The sequence below is a fragment of the Trichomycterus rosablanca genome, chromosome 4, assembly GCF_030014385.1.
Source record: "Trichomycterus rosablanca isolate fTriRos1 chromosome 4, fTriRos1.hap1, whole genome shotgun sequence".
In the NCBI taxonomy this organism is placed as follows: domain Eukaryota; kingdom Metazoa; phylum Chordata; class Actinopteri; order Siluriformes; family Trichomycteridae; genus Trichomycterus; species Trichomycterus rosablanca.
Window position 1 is genome coordinate 48,323,326 of NC_085991.1, and position 20,878 is coordinate 48,344,203.

The 20,878-nt window shown below is 42.0% G+C and overlaps 1 protein-coding gene across 1 annotated transcript in view; it reads left to right on the top strand.

Annotated features, from left to right (window-relative positions):
• Nucleotides 1-20,878, top strand: part of cacna1eb (calcium channel, voltage-dependent, R type, alpha 1E subunit b) — a 114,871-nt gene that overhangs the window by 85,678 nt on the left and 8,315 nt on the right. Inside the window, exons 29-38 of the mRNA XM_062994422.1 lie at nucleotides 383-547; nucleotides 2,950-3,060; nucleotides 4,561-4,641; nucleotides 5,402-5,521; nucleotides 6,410-6,475; nucleotides 9,283-9,374; nucleotides 9,821-9,995; nucleotides 11,430-11,557; nucleotides 17,714-17,810; nucleotides 19,976-20,081. Coding sequence (XP_062850492.1) covers nucleotides 383-547; nucleotides 2,950-3,060; nucleotides 4,561-4,641; nucleotides 5,402-5,521; nucleotides 6,410-6,475; nucleotides 9,283-9,374; nucleotides 9,821-9,995; nucleotides 11,430-11,557; nucleotides 17,714-17,810; nucleotides 19,976-20,081 — 1,141 coding nt within the window. The remainder of the gene's footprint in view (nucleotides 1-382; nucleotides 548-2,949; nucleotides 3,061-4,560; nucleotides 4,642-5,401; nucleotides 5,522-6,409; nucleotides 6,476-9,282; nucleotides 9,375-9,820; nucleotides 9,996-11,429; nucleotides 11,558-17,713; nucleotides 17,811-19,975; nucleotides 20,082-20,878) is intronic.

Here is a 20,878-nt window from a genome sequence, read left to right on the forward strand (position 1 = left end):
TTATTAACATTATTATTATTATAATTATGAACATTATTATTATTATAATTATTAACATTATTATTATGAACATTATTATTATTATTTACATTTTCATCATTTAGCAGACGCTTTTATCCAAAGCGACTTACACAATGAGCACTTGAGGGTTAAGGGCCTTGCTCAGGGACCCAACAGTGGCAACTTGGTGGTGGCGGGGCTTGAACCGGCAACCTTCTGTTTACTAGTCCAGTACCTTAACCACTGAGCTATCACTGGCCCTTATCATTATTATTAACAAAATATTCCAATGTAATATATAACACAAAAATATCTGCAGTGTTTTGATATATTTACTGTTTTTTTCTTTCCTTCTGTTTGATTCTCACCATGGCGGTTTCAGAGAGCCTGCATAGACTTTGTTATCAGTGCTAAACCGTTCACTCGCTACATGCCGCAGAACAGACAGACCCTTCAGTATCGACTGTGGCACTTTGTGGTTTCACCCTCGTTTGAGTACACCGTTCTGGTCATGATCGCACTCAACACTGTGGTCCTCATGATGAAGGTAAAAATAAAGGCAGTGTTTTACCACAATGTTTTACCTCAGGGTTTTACCTTAGTGTTTTACCCCAGTGTTTTAACTCAGTGTTTTAACTCAGTGTTTTACCCCAGTGTTTTACCCCAGTGTTTTACCTCCGTGTTTTACCTCCGTGTTTTACCTCAGTGTTTTACCTCAGTGTTTTACCTCAGGGTTTTACCTTAGTGTTTTACCCCAGTGTTTTAACTCAGTGTTTTACCTCAGTGTTTTACCTCAGTGTTTTACCCCAGTGTTTTACCTCCGTGTTTTACCTCAGTGTTTTAGCTCATTTTTCCCCGTTTTACCCCAGTGTTTTACCTCAGTGTTTTACCTCATTTTTTCCCCCAGTGTTTTACCTCAGTGTTTTACCCCAGTGTTTTACCTCAGTGTTTTACCTCATTTTCCCCCCCAGTGTTTTAACTCAGTGTTTTACCCCCAGTGTTTTACCTCAGTGTTTTACCTCATTTTTCCCCCCAGTGTTTTAACTCAGTGTTTTACCCCCAGTGTTTTACCTCAGTGTTTTACCTCATTTTTTCCCCCAGTGTTTTACCTCAGTGTTTTACCTCAGGTTTTTACCCCAATGTTTTAACTCAGTGTTTTACCCCAATGTTTTAGCTCAGTGTTTTACCTCAGTATTTTACCTCAGTGTTTTACCTCAGTATTTTACCTCAGTGTTTTAGCTCAGTGTTTTATTTTAGTGGTTTACCTGAGTTTTATCTCAGTGTTTTACCTGTGTTTTACCTCAGAGTTTTACCTCAGTGTTTTAACTCAGTGTTTTAACTCAGTTTTACCTCAGGGTTTTACCTCAGGGTTTTACCTCAGTGTTTTAACTCAGTGTTTTAACTCAGTTTTACCTCAGTGTTTTAACTCAGTGTTTTACCTCAGGGTTTTACCTCAGGTTTTTACCCCAATGTTTTAACTCAGTGTTTTACCCCAATGTTTTAGCTCAGTGTTTTACCTCAGTATTTTACCTCAGTGTACCTCAGTATTTTACCTCAGTGTTTTAGCTCAGTGTTTTATTTTAGTGGTTTACCTGAGTTTTATCTCAGTGTTTTATTTTAGTGGTTTACCTGAGTTTTATCTCAGTGTTTTACCTGTGTTTTACCTCAGAGTTTTACCTCAGTGTTTTAACTCAGTGTTTTAACTCAGTTTTACCTCAGGGTTTTACCTCAGTGTTTTAACTCAGTGTTTTAACTCAGTTTTACCTCAGTGTTTTACCTCAGGGTTTTACCTCAGGGTTTTACCTCAGGGTTTTACCTCAGGGATTTACTTCAGTATTTAACCTCAGTGTTTTACCTCAGTGTTTTACCTCAGTGTTTTACCTCAGGGTTTTACCTTAGTGTTTTACCCCAGTGTTTTAATCCAGTGTTTTACCTCAGTGTTTTACCTCAGTGTTTTACCCCAGTGTTTTACCTCATTTTTCCCCCAGTGTTTTACCCCAGTGTTTTACCTCAGTGTTTTACCTCATTTTTTCCCCCAGTGTTTTACCTCAGTGTTTTACCTCATTTTTCCCCCCAGTGTTTTAACTCAGTGTTTTACCACAGTGTTTTACCTCAGTGTTTTACCTCATTTTTCCCCCCAGTGTTTTAACTCAGTGTTTTACCCCAGTGTTTTACCTCAGTGTTTTACCTCAGGGTTTTACCCCATTGTTTTAACTCAGTGTTTTACCCCAATGTTTTAGCTCAGTGTTTTACCTCAGTATTTTACCTCAGTGTTTTACCTCAGGGTTTTACCCCCAATGTTTTAGCTCAGTGTTTTAGCTCAGTGTTTTATTTTAGTGGTTTACCTGAGTTTTATCTCAGTGTTTTACCTGTGTTTTACCTCAGAGTTTTACCTCAGTGTTTTAACTCAGTGTTTTAACTCAGTTTTACCTCAGGGTTTTACCTCAGGGTTTTAACTCAGTGTTTTAACTCAGTTTTACCTCAGTGTTTTAACTCAGTGTTTTAACTCAGGGTTTTACCTCAGGGTTTTACTTCAGGATTTAACCTCAGTGTTTTACCTTAGTGTTTTACCTCAGTGTTTTAGCTCAGTGTTTTAGCTCAGTGTTTTACCTCAGTGTTTTACCTCAGTGTTTTAGCTCAGTGTTTTACCTCAGTGTTTTATTCCAGTGTTTTACCCCAGTGTTTTACCTCAGAGTTTTATCTCAGGGTTTTACTTCAGGGTTTTTACCTCAGTGTTTTCTCCTGGTGTTTAAACCAGTGTTTTACCTCAGTGTGTAACATTTTAGATATGCCTTTTAGCACTGTTGTTGCTGAAACATTAATTAAAAAGGTGTCCCAGTACTTTTGTACACATAGTGTATAATAAAGTCAGATGTTTTGCTCTGCTTTACTGTAACTGTGGATAATTTTTTAATGTTTCACTAAGCCTGTACATTTGTTGGTGTGCAGTACCACTCAGCACCAGCTGCTTACGACATGGTCCTGAAGCACCTGAACTCAGCCTTCACTGTGCTCTTCTCTATGGAGTGCATCCTGAAGATCCTGGCATTCGGATTTATGGTAAGTGGAGCTCTATACACTGTCTTTTTGCTAATATTCTGTCGAACTCTATCCTGTATCATTAAACCCCTTGACAGAAATGTAATTCCTACATAAAGATATTGGGTATCGGCTCTCCTAAAACAGAAGTGGAGGTCAACAACAGTAGAGCGGAAGCATAATGCAATCGGGTAATTGGATATGATCAGATTGGGAGGAAAACTGGGGAAAATGCAAATAAAAAAAAAACTTGTAACTTTCTGTTTTGCTCCTGTCCCATTTTTGTTGTTTATACACCGATCAGCCATAACATTAAAACCACCTCCTTGTTCTACACTCACTGTCCATTTTATCAGCTCCACTTACCATATAGAAGCACTTTGTAGTTCTACAATTACTGACTGTAGTCCATCTGTTTCTCTGCATGCTTTGTTTGCCCCCTTTCATGCTGTTCTTCAATGGTCAGGACCCCCACAGGACCACCACAGAGCAGGTATTATTTATGTGGTGGATCATTCTCAGCACTGCAGTGACACTGACATGGTGGTGGTGTGTTAGTGTGTTGTTATGTTAGTTGTGCTGGTATGAGTGGATCAGACACAGCAGCGCTGCTGGAGTTTTTAAACACCTCACTGTCACTGCTGGACTGAGAATAGTCCACCAACCAAAAACATCCAGCCAACAGCGCCCTGTGGGCAGCGTCCTGTGACCACTGATGAAGGTCTAAAAGATGACCGACTCAAACAGCAGTAATAGATGAGCGATCGTCTCTGACTTTACATCTACAAGGTGGACCAACTAGGTAGGAGTGTCTAATAGAGTGGACAATGAGTGGACACGGTATTTAAAAACTCCAGCAGCGCTGCTGTGTCTGATCCACTCATACTAGCACAACACACACTAACACACCACCACCATGTCAGAGTCACTGCAGTGCTGAGAATGATCCACCACCTAAATAATACCTGCTCTGTAGTGGTCCTGTGGGGGTCCTGACCATTGAAGAACAGGGTGAAAGCAGGCTAAAAAGGTATGCAGAGAAACAGATGGACTACAGTCAGTAATTGTAGAACTACAAAGTGCTTCTATATGGTAAGTGGAGCTGATACTCCACACTGAGTTTAGAAACAAGGTGGTTTTAATGTTGTGGTTGATCGGCAAATTGCTAGTTAAATATTCAAGACAATCACAGATTTTTTATTGCATTTTATAAAACGTCCCAACTTTAATGAAAATGTAATTTGTAGATTAATTATTTAACAAATTAGTAAATAAATTCATAAATCAGCAAATTTACAGGACAAACATAAACACATTATGATTCCATTATGATTCCGTCACAGCATGTTGTGTAATATTTTATGTGGTCATGCAAAACATGTTTATATTTCTTGTCCTGTGCATTAAGCATTAAAAGAAAAGACACTTCATGATTTCTTTGGATAAATTTATTCTTTATTTTAGTCTTTTCTTTCATTTTGTACATTAAAACCTGTGTAATGATTTTATATTTCCTAACAGAACTATTTCCGAGACACCTGGAACATCTTTGACTTCATTACTGTGCTGGGAAGCATAACTGAGATCATCGTAGACTTACAGGTAAAGATTACAGCTTTAGTTTCAATTCATTTTCATCAACTGTTTTATTCTGGTCAGGGTCGCGGTGGGTCCGGTTTTACTGGGAAACACTGGGCACAATGCAGGAATATCCTGGACAGAGCACCAGTTCATTGCAGGGCTTCAGCTATTCAACTTCTTTCCTCAGACATAGCCAATCATGTCTGTGTAGACGCCTGGTCTGGCCAATAGCACCGCTGAGATTTGAACATTTACATTTTCAGCATTTAGCAGACGCTTTTATCCAAAGAGACTTACATTATACAGTCTAAGCAATGGAGGGTTACGGGCCTTGCTTAAGGGCCCAACAGTGGCAACCAGCAACCTTCTGCTTACTAGTCCAGTACTCTAACCGCTAGGCTACAACTGCCCTAAGATCTTAGCAGTGGAGGGCTAACGTAATAATATTAATCGATTGGTACGGTCTGGCCGAGCACAAGTGGCAGAGGAACACAGATCAGAAGCTGAAATAGAAGCTGAATTAGTGTTAGAGGAGGTGTGTGGTAGCCTGGAGCCCTCTTCGACTAGCATGGCTGTCATGCATACCGTAGGATGACCATACGTCCTCTTTTTTGGACCTAAAAATGTGTCCGGCCTGGATTTCTAAATTACCAAAAATGCCCAGGCTTTTGTACTTTTGTGTATGCGTGTTTGGCACTAATTTCACCGTCCTCCTTAACTCTTTAAGTTTAGCAAAACACATAACTGCAGATTTTTACATCATCTTGTCTGTCTCTTGTAGTCGGTCAACACCATTAACATGAGTTTCCTGAAGCTGTTCCGGGCAGCTCGGCTCATAAAGCTCCTGAGACAGGGCTACACCATTCGAATTCTGCTCTGGACCTTTGTCCAGTCTTTTAAGGTAAGAACCTTGTTGTTTTAGCTCTCACTACAGCGTCTCTAATAGGTTCAATTCAGGACTTGTTTTTGTATTTTGGAGAATGGGCCTGCTGTATAACACAATAACTCCTCAGATTCAGCCTACGGACAGATGACCTTCCATTCTTTCTTTTTGATTTAATGTTCCTAGTTCAATGTTTGCCTTTTTATTTTTTTTATTATGTAGGCAATACACTGACCTTAGCTTAGGCTATCAGTATTTTTTTTTCAAGCTCAACCCTTGAAGAAATCAGCAGGCTGACCACTCAGATATAAAGGTACATTATATGGACAAAAGAATTTGGTCCAAAACACTGGACATCCCTTTTTTATATTTGAATTAATGTGTTTCAGCCACAAAAATTACAAACAAATGAAATGCATCAGTTATATAAAGGAAAAAACATGCTTCCAATTTTGCAGCAACAGTTTAGGGAAGGTCCTTTTCTGTTCCAGCATAACTGCCCATGTGAACAAAGCAAGCTCTATAAAGAACCTCCCATGACCTGCACAGAGCCATGACCTCAGCCCCACTCATCAGCTTTGGACTGAACTGGAACATCAACGGAGACTTTCGTGACCAACATCAGCACCCAGCCATACAAATGCTCTTTTGACTGAATGGGCACAAATTCCCACAGGCATACTTGAAAGTCTTGTGAGAAGCCTTCTCAGAAGAGTGGCTGTTGTTCTAGATGAAAGATCACATACAGGTGATTCTATATGAATGACCAACAAGCTCACTGTCAGGTGTCCTAATACTTTTGGCCATACAGTGTACCAGGCTGCACTATCATGGGTCATGGACTGCAATCTGCAAAATACAGTAAACATAAATTCTAATCATTTCTATTCTGCTATCTTTTTGTAGGCCCTGCCGTACGTGTGTCTGCTCATCGCTATGCTCTTCTTCATTTACGCCATCATTGGCATGCAGGTAAACACACACATAACAAAGAATACAAAATTCTGCATTTAATGAAGGATAAACGAGGCATGAGGTGAAGCCCCGCCCCTGCAGGAATGAGAATGAACCCAAGTGCAGGATGTTTGAGTGATGAGTCTGTGTGAATTTGTATGAGTCTGTGTGAGTGTTTAAGTCTGTATGAGTTTTATATGTCTGTATGAATCTGTAAGTCTCTATGAGTCTGTATGACTATACGTTTTATGAGTCTGTCTGAGTCTGAGTCTGTATGAGTTTGTATGAGTCTGGATCAATCTGTATGAATCTGCGTGAGTCTGTGTGAGTCTATGTGAGACTGTATAAGTCTGTATTACTGTATTACTTTTATAAGTCTATATATATGAATGTATCAATCTGTGGGGTCTGTGTAAGTCTATGTATGTCTGTGTGAGTCTGTATCAGTTTTAAGGGTATGTATGGGTCTGGAAAAGTCTGGATGAGTGTAGGTGAGTCTGTGTAAGTTTGTGTGAGTCTGTGTGAGTTTTATGAGTGTATGAGTTAGGAAAAGTCTGGATGACTGTGGGTGAGTCTGTGTGAGTCTATGTGAGACTGTATAATTTTGTATTACTGTATTACTTTTATAAGTCTATATAAGTCTTTATAAGTCTATATATACAGTGTATCACAAAAGTGAGTACACCCCTCACATTTCTGCAGATATTTAAGTATATCTTTTCATGGGACAACACTGACAAAATGACACTTTGACACAATGAAAAGTAGTCTGTGTGCAGCTTATATAACAGTGTAAATTTATTCTTCCCTCAAAATAACTCAATATACAGCCATTAATGTCTAAACCACCGGCAACAAAAGTGAGTACACCCCTTAGTGAAAGTTCCTGAAGTGTCAATATTTTGTGTGGCCACCATTATTTCCCAGAACTGCCTTAACTCTCCTGGGCATGGAGTTTACCAGAGCTTCACAGGTTGCCACTGGAATGCTTTTCCACTCCTCCATGACGACATCACGGAGCTGGCGGATATTCGAGACTTTGCGCTCCTCCAGCTTCCGCTTGAGGATGCCCCAAAGATGTTCTATTGGGTTTAGGTCTGGAGACATGCTTGGCCAGTCCATCACCTTTACCCTCAGCCTCTTCAATAAAGCAGTGGTCGTCTTAGAGGTGTGTTTGGGGTCATTATCATGCTGGAACACTGCCCTGCGACCCAGTTTCCAGAGGGAGGGGATCATGCTCTGCTTCAGTATTTCACAGTACATATTGGAGTTCATGTGTCCCTCAATGAAATGTAACTCCCCAACACCTGCTGCACTCATGCAGCCCCAGACCATGGCATTCCCACCACCATGCTTGACTGTAGGCATGACACACTTATCTTTGTACTCCTCACCTGATTGCCGCCACACATGCTTGAGACCATCTGAACCAAACAAATTAATCTTGGTCTCATCAGACCATAGGACATGGTTCCAGTAATCCATGTCCTTTGTTGACATGTCTTCAGCAAACTGTTTGCGGGCTTTCTTGTGTAGAGACTTCAGAAGAGGCTTCCTTCTGGGGTGACAGCCATGCAGACCAATTTGATGTAGTGTGCGACGTATGGTCTGAGCACTGACAGGCTGACCCCCCACCTTTTCAATCTCTGCAGCAATGCTGACAGCACTCCTGCGCCTATCTTTCAAAGACAGCAGTTGGATGTGACGCTGAGCACGTGCACTCAGCTTCTTTGGACGACCAACGCGAGGTCTGTTCTGAGTGGACCCTGCTCTTTTAAAACGCTGGATGATCTTGGCCACTGTGCTGCAGCTCAGTTTCAGGGTGTTGGCAATCTTCTTGTAGCCTTGGCCATCTTCATGTAGCGCAACAATTCATCTTTTAAGATCCTCAGAGAGTTCTTTGCCATGAGGTGCCATGTTGAAACTTTCAGTGACCAGTATGAGAGAGAGTGAGAGCTGTACTACTAAATTGAACACACCTGCTCCCTATGCACACCTGAGACCTAGTAACACTAACAAATCACATGACATTTTGGAGGGAAAATGACAAGCAGTGCTCAATTTGGACATTTAGGGGTGTAGTCTCTTAGGGGTGTACTCACTTTTGTTGCCGGTGGTTTAGACATTAATGGCTGTATATTGAGTTATTTTGAGGGAAGAATAAATTTATACTGTTATATAAGCTGCACACAGACTACTTTTCATTGTGTCAAAGTGTCATTTTGTCAGTGTTGTCCCATGAAAAGATATACTTAAATATCTGCAGAAATGTGAGGGGTGTACTCACTTCTGTGATACACTGTATATATGAATCTGTATCAATCTGTGGAGTCTGTGTAAGTCTATGTAAGTCTGTGTGAGTCTGGATAAGTCTGGATGAAACTGTGTAAGTCTGTGTGCGTATGTATGATTTTAATGAGTCTGTGTGAGTCTGGAAAAGTCTGGATGAGTGTGGGAGAGTCTGTGTAAGTCTGTGTGAGTCTATATGAGTGGATAAGTCTGTGTGAGTCTATATTGGTCTGGATAAGTGTGGGTAAGTCTGTGTGAGTCTGTATGAGTCTATATGAGTCTGTATGAGTCTATCTAAGTCTGTATTATTCTGTATGAGTCTGTATGAGTCTGTCTGAGTCTATAGTAATCTATATGAGTCTGTATGAGTCTGTATAGTTCTGTATGAGTCTGTATGAGTCTGTGTAAGTCTGTATGAGTTTTAAGAGTCTCATATAGTCTGAGTTGTGTAAGTGTGTATATGTCTGGATGAGTCTGGAAAAGTCTGGATGAGGGTTGGATAAGTCTGCATGAGCTGTGTGTTCTTTCTGTTTCAGGTGTTCGGAAACATCAAACTTAACGATGAAAGCCACATAAACCAGCACAACAACTTCAAGACATTTTTCGGTGCCTTGATGCTGCTCTTCAGGTGGGTTTAATGCACAGCAGCAGATCTGAGACCTGAAAACATGTTAGGAACACTGGATCAAAATCTCACAGAGTTACCACCGATTAAATCTGTCTAAAATCCATCATTAGGAATACAGCAGAGGTTATGATTATGAGTCTTTAATCATTGGGCTTCCATTACCTAAGTGTGCTGTTCTTGAGGCTCGTAATGACCCCACAGGGTCACACTATGTAATAGTGCTAGTTGAAGACCAATACTTTGTATAACATTATAAAGTGAAAGTTAATATACATCCCAATGCTTTTGTCCATATAGTGTAAGTTAAATGCTTAAGTTTTCATCCCAACCTTGGTGAAGAGGGCATCAGTTAGTCACAGAAAAAGAACAACCACAGAAATCCCTACAAACACTGAAATAAAAGTCTAACACTGAACTAAGCCCCCATTTACTTGAACTCTGTGCAGAAGTGCAACCGGAGAGTCATGGCAGGAGATCATGCTGTCGTGTCTGGCCGGACAGGAGTGTGAGCCCGATCCTTCCATCGCCCCGCCCTTCATCTCTCCGGATCATGAAGGCGGCTGTGGCACTGACTTTGCTTATTTCTACTTTGTCTCCTTCATCTTCTTCAGTTCCTTCCTGGTGAGTATGTGGACCATACCATTCTCAAACATGAGCATTAACATGGATCCATTTGTGGCTCTAACCTCTCCACTCTGGGACAGCTAACCACAAGATTACGAAGTGTGTCTGTGGCAATTTGTGCCTATTTATACTGAAGTGGAAAAATTATTATTAAGAATTGATTGTTCTAGTTTAAGATTGTTTGTTCTAGTGGAAAAGTACAGGCTGTTGTGACCGTGTGGTTGATCAGGGTGTTTTTACACCCTGTCTGAAGGAAAACTATCTCAAACCAGGTTCTAACTAGTATTGGGGTTCCTTGGAAGAAGCTGGAAGAAGAAGCTTGGAAGAATTTATACAGACTGTCTGTATAAATACCATGTGCAAATATGACTCTTGGTTTGATGCTCCATTTTTATTGAACCCACTGTGCAGTGTGAATAAACCTTCCTTGCTTAATCCAGTCTTCAGGTATTTCTACTTATTGTCTTATTTTACAAAGGTTTTTCCACCACAGTACACAGCATGTGTGAGGTCAGGCACTAATGTTGAATGAAAGATGGGCAATGAGGAAGGAGTTGTACAGGTCACTAACGTTCCTCGACACCAAACTTTCTCTTTGTGCACAAAGGGACAGTCATGCTGAAACAGAAAAGGGAATTTCTCAAGCTGTTGACGAAATCTTTAAAGCATTGTTTCCATGTTAGCAATGGATGTGGCTCAAACTCAATAATTACAGTGCAGTAAAACAGCATTTGCTCCGCCCCAATTTCTTATTTCAGACCATCTGACTACTTTTGACTGATGAGTCAGCGGTAGAACTTTTGGAAGACACAAGTCCAGTTAGATCTGGCGTAAAGCTAACACTACATTTGCCATAAGGTGAAGCATGGTGGTGGTAGTGTTATGGTCCGGGGCAGCTTTGCTTCTGCAGGACCTGGACGACTTGTCATAATTCTGCTCTTGACCAGAAAATCTTGAAGGAAAATGACCTAGAATTGCTTAAAAGGAACAAAATGAAGGTTTTGGAGCGACCGAGTCAAAGTCCTAAATTGAATCTCATTGAGATGCTGATGTGAGACCTTAAACATGCTGGAAAATCCTCCAATGTAGCCGAACTAAAAAAAAATCTGTAAAGAAGAGCAGAACAAAATTCCTCCACAGTGACGTAAAAGACTCATCACAAGTACCACAAATGTTTGATTACAGTTGTCACTGCCAAAGGTGGAAGAACCAGTTATTAGGTTTAGGGGGAAGAATACTTTTTCACATGGGTGATACAGGTTTTGAGTAAATCTTTATCTATAACAAATGGAACGATGATTTAAAAGCTGCATGTTGTCATTAGATAAAAATAGAAGAAATCAGAGTTTTTACAGCACTGTAAAACAGGTGGCCACATACTTTTGGACATAAAAAAAGGCCCAGAATAAAGACATGATTATTTTTCCTCAGATGCTGAATCTCTTCGTGGCTGTGATCATGGATAATTTTGAGTATCTGACCCGGGACTCCTCCATCCTTGGCCCGCATCATCTGGATGAGTATGTTCGCATCTGGGGGGAGTTTGATCGAGCAGCCTGGTAAGCCATGAAAATACTGAACTGAATGAATGAAAATCATTAGAAAAAAAAGGGAAGAATAGGAACCCAGCAGAGACTCCAGGTTGCAAATTCTACCTGGTTTCATTATAAAAGATTCATGAATGTAACAGGGTGGATGCTGAGTGGAGATTTGACACTTTACCCATGTGGGTGAACTGTTGAATCTCCACTGTACAGATGTCAAATGACCTTGACCTTGACCTGTGACCTTCACCCTCCACCCTTTGAATAATCTTCACACTCCAGACTCCTTCTGCTGACCGAAAAACTCTTAACATGGGTGAACTTTTGACTCTCCAACTGACAAATGACCTTCACCCTTGACCTTTACCCTTCGCCCTCGAATGACCTTCACCCTCTCCTGACTAAAACACTCTTAACGTGGATAAACTGTTGAATCTCCACTCTCCAATGGTTGAATGACCTTCACCCGTGACCTTCACCCTCCACCCTTTGAATGACCTTCACCCTCCAGGCTCCCTCTGCTACCAAAAAACTCTTTACGTGGGTGAACAGTGGAATCTCCACTCTTGAACTGTGGAATGACTTTGTCCCGTGATCTTGACTCTCCACCTTTCAAATAACCTTCACCCTCCACCTTTCAAATAACCTTCACTCTTCAGGCTCTTTTTGCTGACCAAAAAACTGTGGGTGAGCTGTCGAATCTTCACCCTCCAACTGTTGAATGACCCTTACCTGTGACCTTTATTCTCCACCCCCTCTGATGACCTTCACCCTCTTAACGTGGGTGAACTCTCCCACTGTCAAATGACTTTCATCTGTGGCCTTTACTCTCCACTCTTCGAATGACCTTCCCCTGTGACTCGAGAGAGCTGATGTGCTCCAGGTGGAAGGCTTTCTATAACTATCAAAACACATTAAGCAATACTATGCACAGTTTTAAGATAAAAAAAATGTCTGCTAAATGCCTTAAATGTTCATTCTGAAAGCTACTGACCTGGCTGGGGAAATCCTACAGACACAATTGGGCGGGTCTGAGGGAGGAAAGGTTGGACAGGGTTTTCAAGGTTGCGGCTTGATATGTGACTCCCCGAGGACTGGTTCAGGCACCAATACAAGTGTGTGTGGGGGGCGGCTCTGTGTGGAAACACCCCGCTGGTTGGTGAAAAGAATCATTACATTACATGTTTTTAAATTCAGTCACTCACTCACTGTCTTAACTGCTTATCCAATCAGGGTCGCGGGGGGTGGGGGTGGGGGTGGGGTGGGGGGTGGCTGGAGCCTATCCCAGCTTTTTAATGGGTGCCAGTTCATCGCAGGGCAGACACACACATACACACACCCATTCACCTATAAGGCAATTCAGTGTCTCCAATTAACCGGACTGCATGTCTTTGTACTGTGGGAGGAAACCGCAGCTCCTAGAGGAAACCCACGCCGACACGTGGAGAACATGCAAATTCCGCACAGAAAGGACCCAGACCGCCCCGACTGGGGATCGAACCCAGGACCTTCTTGCTCTGAGGCGACAGGGCTACCCACTAAGCCACCGCACCGCCCTGTTTTTAAATTTATTAAATGCATTTTAGTTTCCTGTCCTGGGTTAACCTGCTTTCCTGGTTAGAAGTTCACACATTCAGTATTAGTGGGGGATTCCTTTATATAAGGACATGAAAGCTTAATAAAAACAGCATGAAGAGGGATTGAAAAACCTCAGTAATGAGATTTCCGAGCGGCGGCACAGCAGGAACCCGATTGTGCGACTTTTTTATAAGCGCTGCTCCTGTGGTTCTTTAATCTGTAAAAGAAAAGAAAGAAACATCATGCAGTGGGACAGAAAGACGTAGACAAAAGGTTTTATGATCAGGATGTGCGAGGTGTAATCCAACATTTATTTAAATGTGTTTGCATGTTAATTAATAATAATAATATGTTCAATTTATATAGCGCCTTTCAAGAACCTAAGGAAGCTTTACAATCATAGCATAACACAACAAAGATTGAGATTTGAATGAGGACAGAGACATTCTCCAGACAGTCATGGAGAGATGGAGGTAGACAGTTCCAGAGATGAGGGGCAGCAAAACTGAAAGATCTGCCACCAACAGTTTTTAGATTTACTCGAGGAGCAGCCAAGAAACCAGAAACGGAGGATCTGAGAGACCGAGGTGGGCGGTATGGGATAATGAGATTCGTGATATATAGAGGGGCGAGGCCGTGAAGAGCTTTGTATGTCGTAAGGATTATTTTATATTTAATGCGAGAGGCAACTGGTAGCCAGTGTAGTTGCCTAAGAATGGGAGTGATATGAGCAGAGGTGGAAAGAGTACTAAAATATTGTACTCAAGTAAAAGTACTATTACTTTAATGATTTTTTTACTTAAGTACGAGTAAAATTACTAGTCTAAAAATCTACTCAAGTAAAAAGTAAAAAGTAACTCATTTAAAATTTACTCAGACTAAACGTTACTGAGTTACTTGTTTAACAGAAGGAGGAACATCATTTTCCAACAGAAGTTGATAGATGAATGATACAGCAGACTACACACAGCTCACCAGCCATGCAGCATATTAGCAGTTCATGTGTGGATTTAACCTCTACACACCTAACAGACTGCAACTGCTGTTGTCAATTCAAAACAGCATTATTTCTGTTTATCCTCAATAAAAGGGTTAGGCGGTTAGGGTTGCACCTATAAAAAATATAACAAACCAGCAGAATCTCACAATCACATGTATGCTGTCCATTTTACTTAAATAAATACTCAAAAATAATGAACATAAATCACAATATTTCATAATGCTTTGCTATCGTTGCAAAATGAAAGCCAACCGTAAACAGCAGAACCGCGACCCAGATCAGTCACACAGCAACAGAAAATCATAACCTTATCATAATCTTATCTGCTTACCTGATCTATATCCATGCGTTGTTCCATTAGGGATATAATCCACTTTATATAAGACCATCTTGTATGTTTCCAGAATATATAAATCCATACCCAACTGTTTTATCCACCTAACTAATGAAAACTATATTTATTCTCTCGGCTTTCCCGGTAAAAAGCCTAAATTGGTGATTTGTTCACTAAACTGTCATTTATAGAACAACCAATGAAGAAAGAGATTAAAATTCCGCCCAGAATGTGAATTCTGAAGCTCTGATTGCTTTATACATCTGAATCTATTCACCAAATGAACCGATTCATTCATTGTTTATGCACAACATCATAATGAAACAGAGTGAGTAGTTTCTGACTCGTTAACTCAGTGATTCAGTTCGCAAGCCCGACTCTAAAGCACACAAATGCGTAAATGCTCAGCGGGACGGATCAAACAGCCTAACTCACTAACTACTCAGTTACAGTAACGCGAGTAAATGTAATTCGTTACTTTCCACCTCTGGATATGAGCAGAACGATTTGGATGAGTGAGGACCCTTGCAGCAGGATTTTGAACGTATTGTAGACGATTGATAAAGAATTACAATAGTCAAGGCGAGAAAAGACAAGAGCATGAACCAGTGGCGTCAGTTTGATCAAAGAATGGACGTAACAAACAAGCAATATTGCGGAGATGATAAAAGGCGTTTTAGTGAGTGATCTGATGTGTGGTTCAAAGTAGAGCTTAGATCAGCGGTGGGCAATTACATTTTCCAAAGGGCCACATAAGAAACTGGGATTGTTTTGGAGGGCCGGACCGAACTTAATTCTGCTCAATATTAATTTTGTCTCTTTATAAAAAGCAGTAAATTGTACAGTTCTGATAATCTGTTACTGTTTAGATGTTACAATCCGAAAATGAGAAGTAGGCGGAGTAAAAACATCAACATTATTTCACAATTTAATCAAATAATTTCTCAAAAACAAATGTAAACAAAATGTGCAGGTTTTTAAACTTTACACTATTTTGTTTGGAGTAAAATTACCTCATTTGCTGTTTGTCAGTCCTCTGTTATTGTTGGATATTCTTTTTAAAATCACAGAGCTGGTCCTGACTGCTTCAGTTCTGGATGTGTAAAACTTTATAAAAAAGTCCTTGTTGCTTTTGCAGTTTAGTTAGTGAAGCTTCAGGTATGACGCTCTGCATCGTTCATGTTCTTGTATTTCTCTGTTTAGTACCGTAACAGCGATATAGACCCTAAATTGTGATCCTTAAACAGCTTTACACCTGACTTCAGTAAATAAATACTTCAGAAGTCTTGTTAAAAACTCGACCGTCTCTTTCTTTTTTTTTTTCTTTTTTTTATAAATTTAGCACGTCCAATTTCGTCCCATCTATCATCCTCTCATTAGTGCGGATTCCTGCTCCTGATTGGGGCTGACGAGGCCGTTCCACGCCTCCTCCGAAACGTGCACAGCCAATCGACTGTCTTATCACCCACACTTGACGAGTGTAGCGTGGCAGAGTACCGTGCACGGAGGATCACACACTCCGCCACACCCCCTTCCGTCTCCATACAGGCGCCACCAACCAGCCAGCAGAGGGCGCGACCGCCCCGTTCCTGAGAGAGCATCCCCTACGGTCTCAAGTCCCGCCCCCCACCCGGACAACAGGCCAATCGTTGTCCATAGCCGCCCAGCCTCGACCTTCGAAATCCAGCTCTGGTTGCAGCGCGTGTCTTTTACCGCTGCGCCACCTGAGCGGCCTCGACCGTCTCTTTCAATCACGCTCAGTTCTGTTCGCCGACACATTACGGTGAAGCTGGATAAACTCGTCTCGCACACACACACGTAAATCGAAACTTACGGAAATTTAAGGAAATTGCACTCCTGTCAAAATAAAAACATCCTGTTATATGGCATGTGTGATGTCCATTTATTTACGTCTGATTTTTAATTGCCAATGAGCTCATGCGGGTTGGGGATGGCTCGCGGGCTGGATGTGGCCCGCGGGCCGTACAATGCCCAGGTCTGGCTTAGAATGAAATAATTGTCTGTTAGTAAGGTATGATCTCAACCAAGAAAGGGCAGAGCCTGTGATTCCAAAGGAAGTCAGTCTATGGATAAGAATGTCGTGATAGACAGTGTCAAAAGCTGCAGTGAGATCTAACATAACCAGTTAATGAATCATATTTGAACAGAGAAAAGGGCAAAAAATGGGCCAGTCCCAAAATTGCACTAACAATTTAAGCAAAAAACAAGCGTGAAGATATTTTGGAAAACGTTAAACAGCCAGACGTCCATTTGTTCCACAATTAATCTCCCAATTTTGTTGTATACATATACATTTCACTTTTTCTACTGCTGCAAATCTCCACTCCTGATCGCGGAGGGCACATGTGCAGTAGCTGACCGCTTCTTTTCACCTGCACCAGACAGGTTCATATGGAGATCCGCATTGCGCATGGAGAGTCACGCACTGCTCTCCATTATCCCACCATCGATCAGCCAGCAGAGGTCATAATTGCAGCAGTTATGAGCAACCCCTACTGCCCTCCCGCCCTCCCTCCCCCCCTCCTTCGGACCAGCCAATCATTGTCCATGTAGGTGCCTGGCCGGTCGATAACAGAGCTGAGATTTGAACCCATGAGCTTGAGATGTCAGCACTGATGGGTTAGCGTGCTTTACTGCTGCACCACCCAAACGCCTTTTACTCACTCACTCACTCACTTTCTTAACCGCTTATCCAATCAGGGTTGCGGGGGTGCTGGAGCCTATCCCAGCTTTTCAATAGACGCAAGGCACACAGTAACACCCTGGACGGGATGCCAGTCTATTGCAGGGCAGACACACATACACACACCTATAGGGCGATTCAGTGTCTCCAATTAACCTGACTGTATGTTTTTGGACTGTGGGAGGAAACCGGAGCTCTCGGAGAAAACCCACGCAGACACGGGGAGAACATGCAAACTCCACACAGAAAGGACCCGGACCACCCCGCCTGGGGATCAAACCCAGAACATTCCTGCTGTGAAGCGACAGTGCTACCTACGGAGCCACTGTGCCGCCCCAAACGAATGAATTTCTCTTTGCATTCAAGACGATTGCAAATTGTGGCTCTGGCCTCAAGAGTGCAGTTTCTTAGGACCATTAAAAGGATTTTGGGTTTGTCCCATTTTTCTCCAGGAGTGTTCATGGAGTGTACATTCTGTCTCCTTTCATAGAGCCTTTGTTTTTTATGTATATATTTACCTATGTATTTGTTTATGTATTTATTTTTGTCTATTAGTGGTCGTATCCATTACACTGCAATGTACGAGATGCTGACCCACATGTCGCCCCCTCTTGGCTTGGGAAAGAAGTGTCCAGCCAAAATAGCCTACAAGGTAAGACGGGAAGTCACTTGTGTTTGTGCATTTCTGTATCTGTTAAACTGTCCGTTGGTGATACATGGTATACAGAATGTGGACTGGATCACCTACATATCGCACCTACAGGAGCTTTTATGAGATCCCATTCGAAATCCATTGGCATTAATATAGAGTTGATCCCAGCTTTGCAGCTATAACAGCTTCCACTCTTCTGAGAAGACTTTCTGCAAGATTTTGGAGTGTGTCTGCGGGAATTTTTGTGCATTCATTTTGCCAGTATACTTAATACTAAAGCGTTAAGATTCCCCTTCACAAGCCGCTCAGGTGGCGCAGCGGTAAAAAGAAACGCGCTGCAACCAGGGCTGGATTCTGAGAAGCGTGGTATCGAATCCAGCCTTGCTTTACCGGTTCGAAGCTGAGTGACTATATGAGCAACGATTGGCCGGTTGCTCATGTGGGGGTGGGACAAAGAACCGGATGTGGGTCTCTCTCTGTCAGAATGCGATTGCGTTCTCTGCCGGCTGATTGGAGGCGCTTACACAGAGATGGGAGAGGGTGCCCTTAGGGTGTGTCTCTCCGCATGCAACGCTAGGTGGCGCCAAACTCGTCAATGTGTGGGTGGCAAAGATGCATCTGGCTGCTGCTCGTGTTTCGGAGGGGATACGGGTTAGCTTCAATCACCTCCGTCAGGGCAGGGTTCGGCATAGACCGAGAGGAAGCACGATGCTAATTGAACAATTGGATGCGCTAAAAGGGGAGAAAAAGGGGTAAAAAAAAAAAAAAAAAAAAAAAAAAGATTCCCCTTCACTGGAACTAAAAGGGCTAGGCCAGTCCATTAAAAAATAACCACATCGTGTTGTCTATTAAAATCCTCCCAGTCTAATCGTATTCAATTACCTGATCGCATCTTGCTTCCTCTCCTGCTGCTGACCGAAGAAGACTGTAACTAACACATGCCTCCTCTGATGTGTGCAATAGTTGACCGCTTCTTTTCACCTGCACTAGGCGGGTTCATATGGAGATCCTTATCATGCACAGAGAGTCACACAGTGATCGCCATTTACCCACTGTGTCTGTGCAGGCCTAAGCCTAGCAATTAGGGTACTGGACTAGTAATCAGAAGGTTGCAATAAAGCCTCTTCACCTTGAAAATACATTTGGCATGTGCTAGTCTATGTCTCTCCTCGGCCAGCAAAGCTTTTGAGCATGTGGCAGTTGTAGCCTAGCGGTTAAGGTACTGGACTAGTAATCAAAAGGTCACTGGTTTAAGCCCCACCACTACCAGGTTGCCACTGTTGGGCCCTTGAGCAAGGCCCTTAACCCTCAATTGCTCAGATTGTATGCTGTCCCAGTACTGTAAGTCACTTTGGATAAAAGCGTCTGCTAAATGCCAAAAATGTAAATGTAAATGCAGTAGCCATGAGAAATCCCCTCCAGCATTTCCAACCTCATACAAGCCAATCATCCGTATAGGTGTCTGGCCTTACGAGTTCATGACGTCAGCTCTGGTGTGCTAGCGTCTTTTACCACCTTTTTTAGCCTGACACATAACAAGAATTAACTGCTTAGAATGTGCCAAAGGTTTTAACCACGCCATCATCCTGTTTTCCGCACATCTGATGGAAAATGTGATTTAATCACAAAGGCTGTTGTGTCAGGCAGAGGTTTAAAGGACGAGCCCATCACTGGCCTAACTGGGCACACTAGAGACACAATTGGTCATGTTTAAGAGAGGTAAGGGGGACAGGAATTCACCACCTTGCCCTACAACAGCAACTCCTACTGCCTGGTTTTACTTCAGGCAAAAGTGGTGGAGGAATATGGAGAGCATGATGTGTTACTCTGTATGACTTGTTCGGGCTTTCCGTAAATGGTTGTTAAGAAAGAACCTACACTGTTGTTTAGATATGAAAATATCTAAATATATAAATACATTATTTGCCTCACTGTACACTTACTCAGTAACATGTACTAGCCATCACCACACTTGTCTTTGGTCCCAACCCTTCATTTTCGTAGATTTAAAAAATATACCCTTGTATTTATTGCAGTTTTTTTTATTTGCACAATATTATTGTGTTGTTTGTGCTTGTGTTGCATTTTTTGGTTCAGTATGTTTAAAGATCTAATGACAATAAAGCTTTAAACTGTTTTATTGTGGTTGTATTATGTGGACACAGAGGCTGGTACTGATGAACATGCCTGTGGATGAAGACATGACTGTCCACTTTACATCTACGCTGATGTCCCTGATTCGCACAGCCCTGGATATCAAAATCGCCAGAGGTAAATTAAACCACAGGTGACCTATAGTCATTGGGTTGGGTTGCCAGTTATTTAAATAATCCTATTACGAACCAACAAACCAATAAAATTGGCTATTTTATCAGTTACACTTGGCATTGATGTACTTTGGTGGGTGAGATACAGGAGTACACACAGATCGTGTATAGCAACAGATGGGGAACCATCAGAAACTTGTTTTTTGGGGACGCTCGGGTGGAGTGGCGTTAAAAATATGCTAGCATACCAGAGCACACAGGTCACAGGTTTAAATCTCAGCTATGAGATCGGCTTGTCTGTAAGTGGGATTGCATTTATGACTTCTCCTGGTCGATCGGTGGCGCCTGCACAGAGACGGGGGATAACGGAGATCAGTGCGCAATACGGATCTCCATATAAACTCGTCTCAAGCAGGTGAAAAGAAGCGGTTGGCCACTGCACACATGTCGAAGGTTGTGTGTGTTAGTAATGGGCAGGAGTAGAGGAAGCGAAATAAGAACGGTAGTTGGATACGACTAGATTGAGAGGAAAATTGGGGGGGGGGGCATAAATAAAGAAACATGTTTCTTACATGGTAGGTCAGCTAATAGGTAGTGGACTAGTAATCCATAGTTGCTGGTTTAAGCCCCACTTCAGACAACTGTTGAGCCCCCTGAGCAAGATCTTTGTATCCCACAGTTGCTAAAAAGTCGCTTCAGATAAAAACGTGCAGTAAATGCCGTAAATGTTCCTAAAACACTGACGAGTGAAGCTGAAAGGTAGCGGAACGTAACAGACTGGCAACTCAGTATGTATGGAGG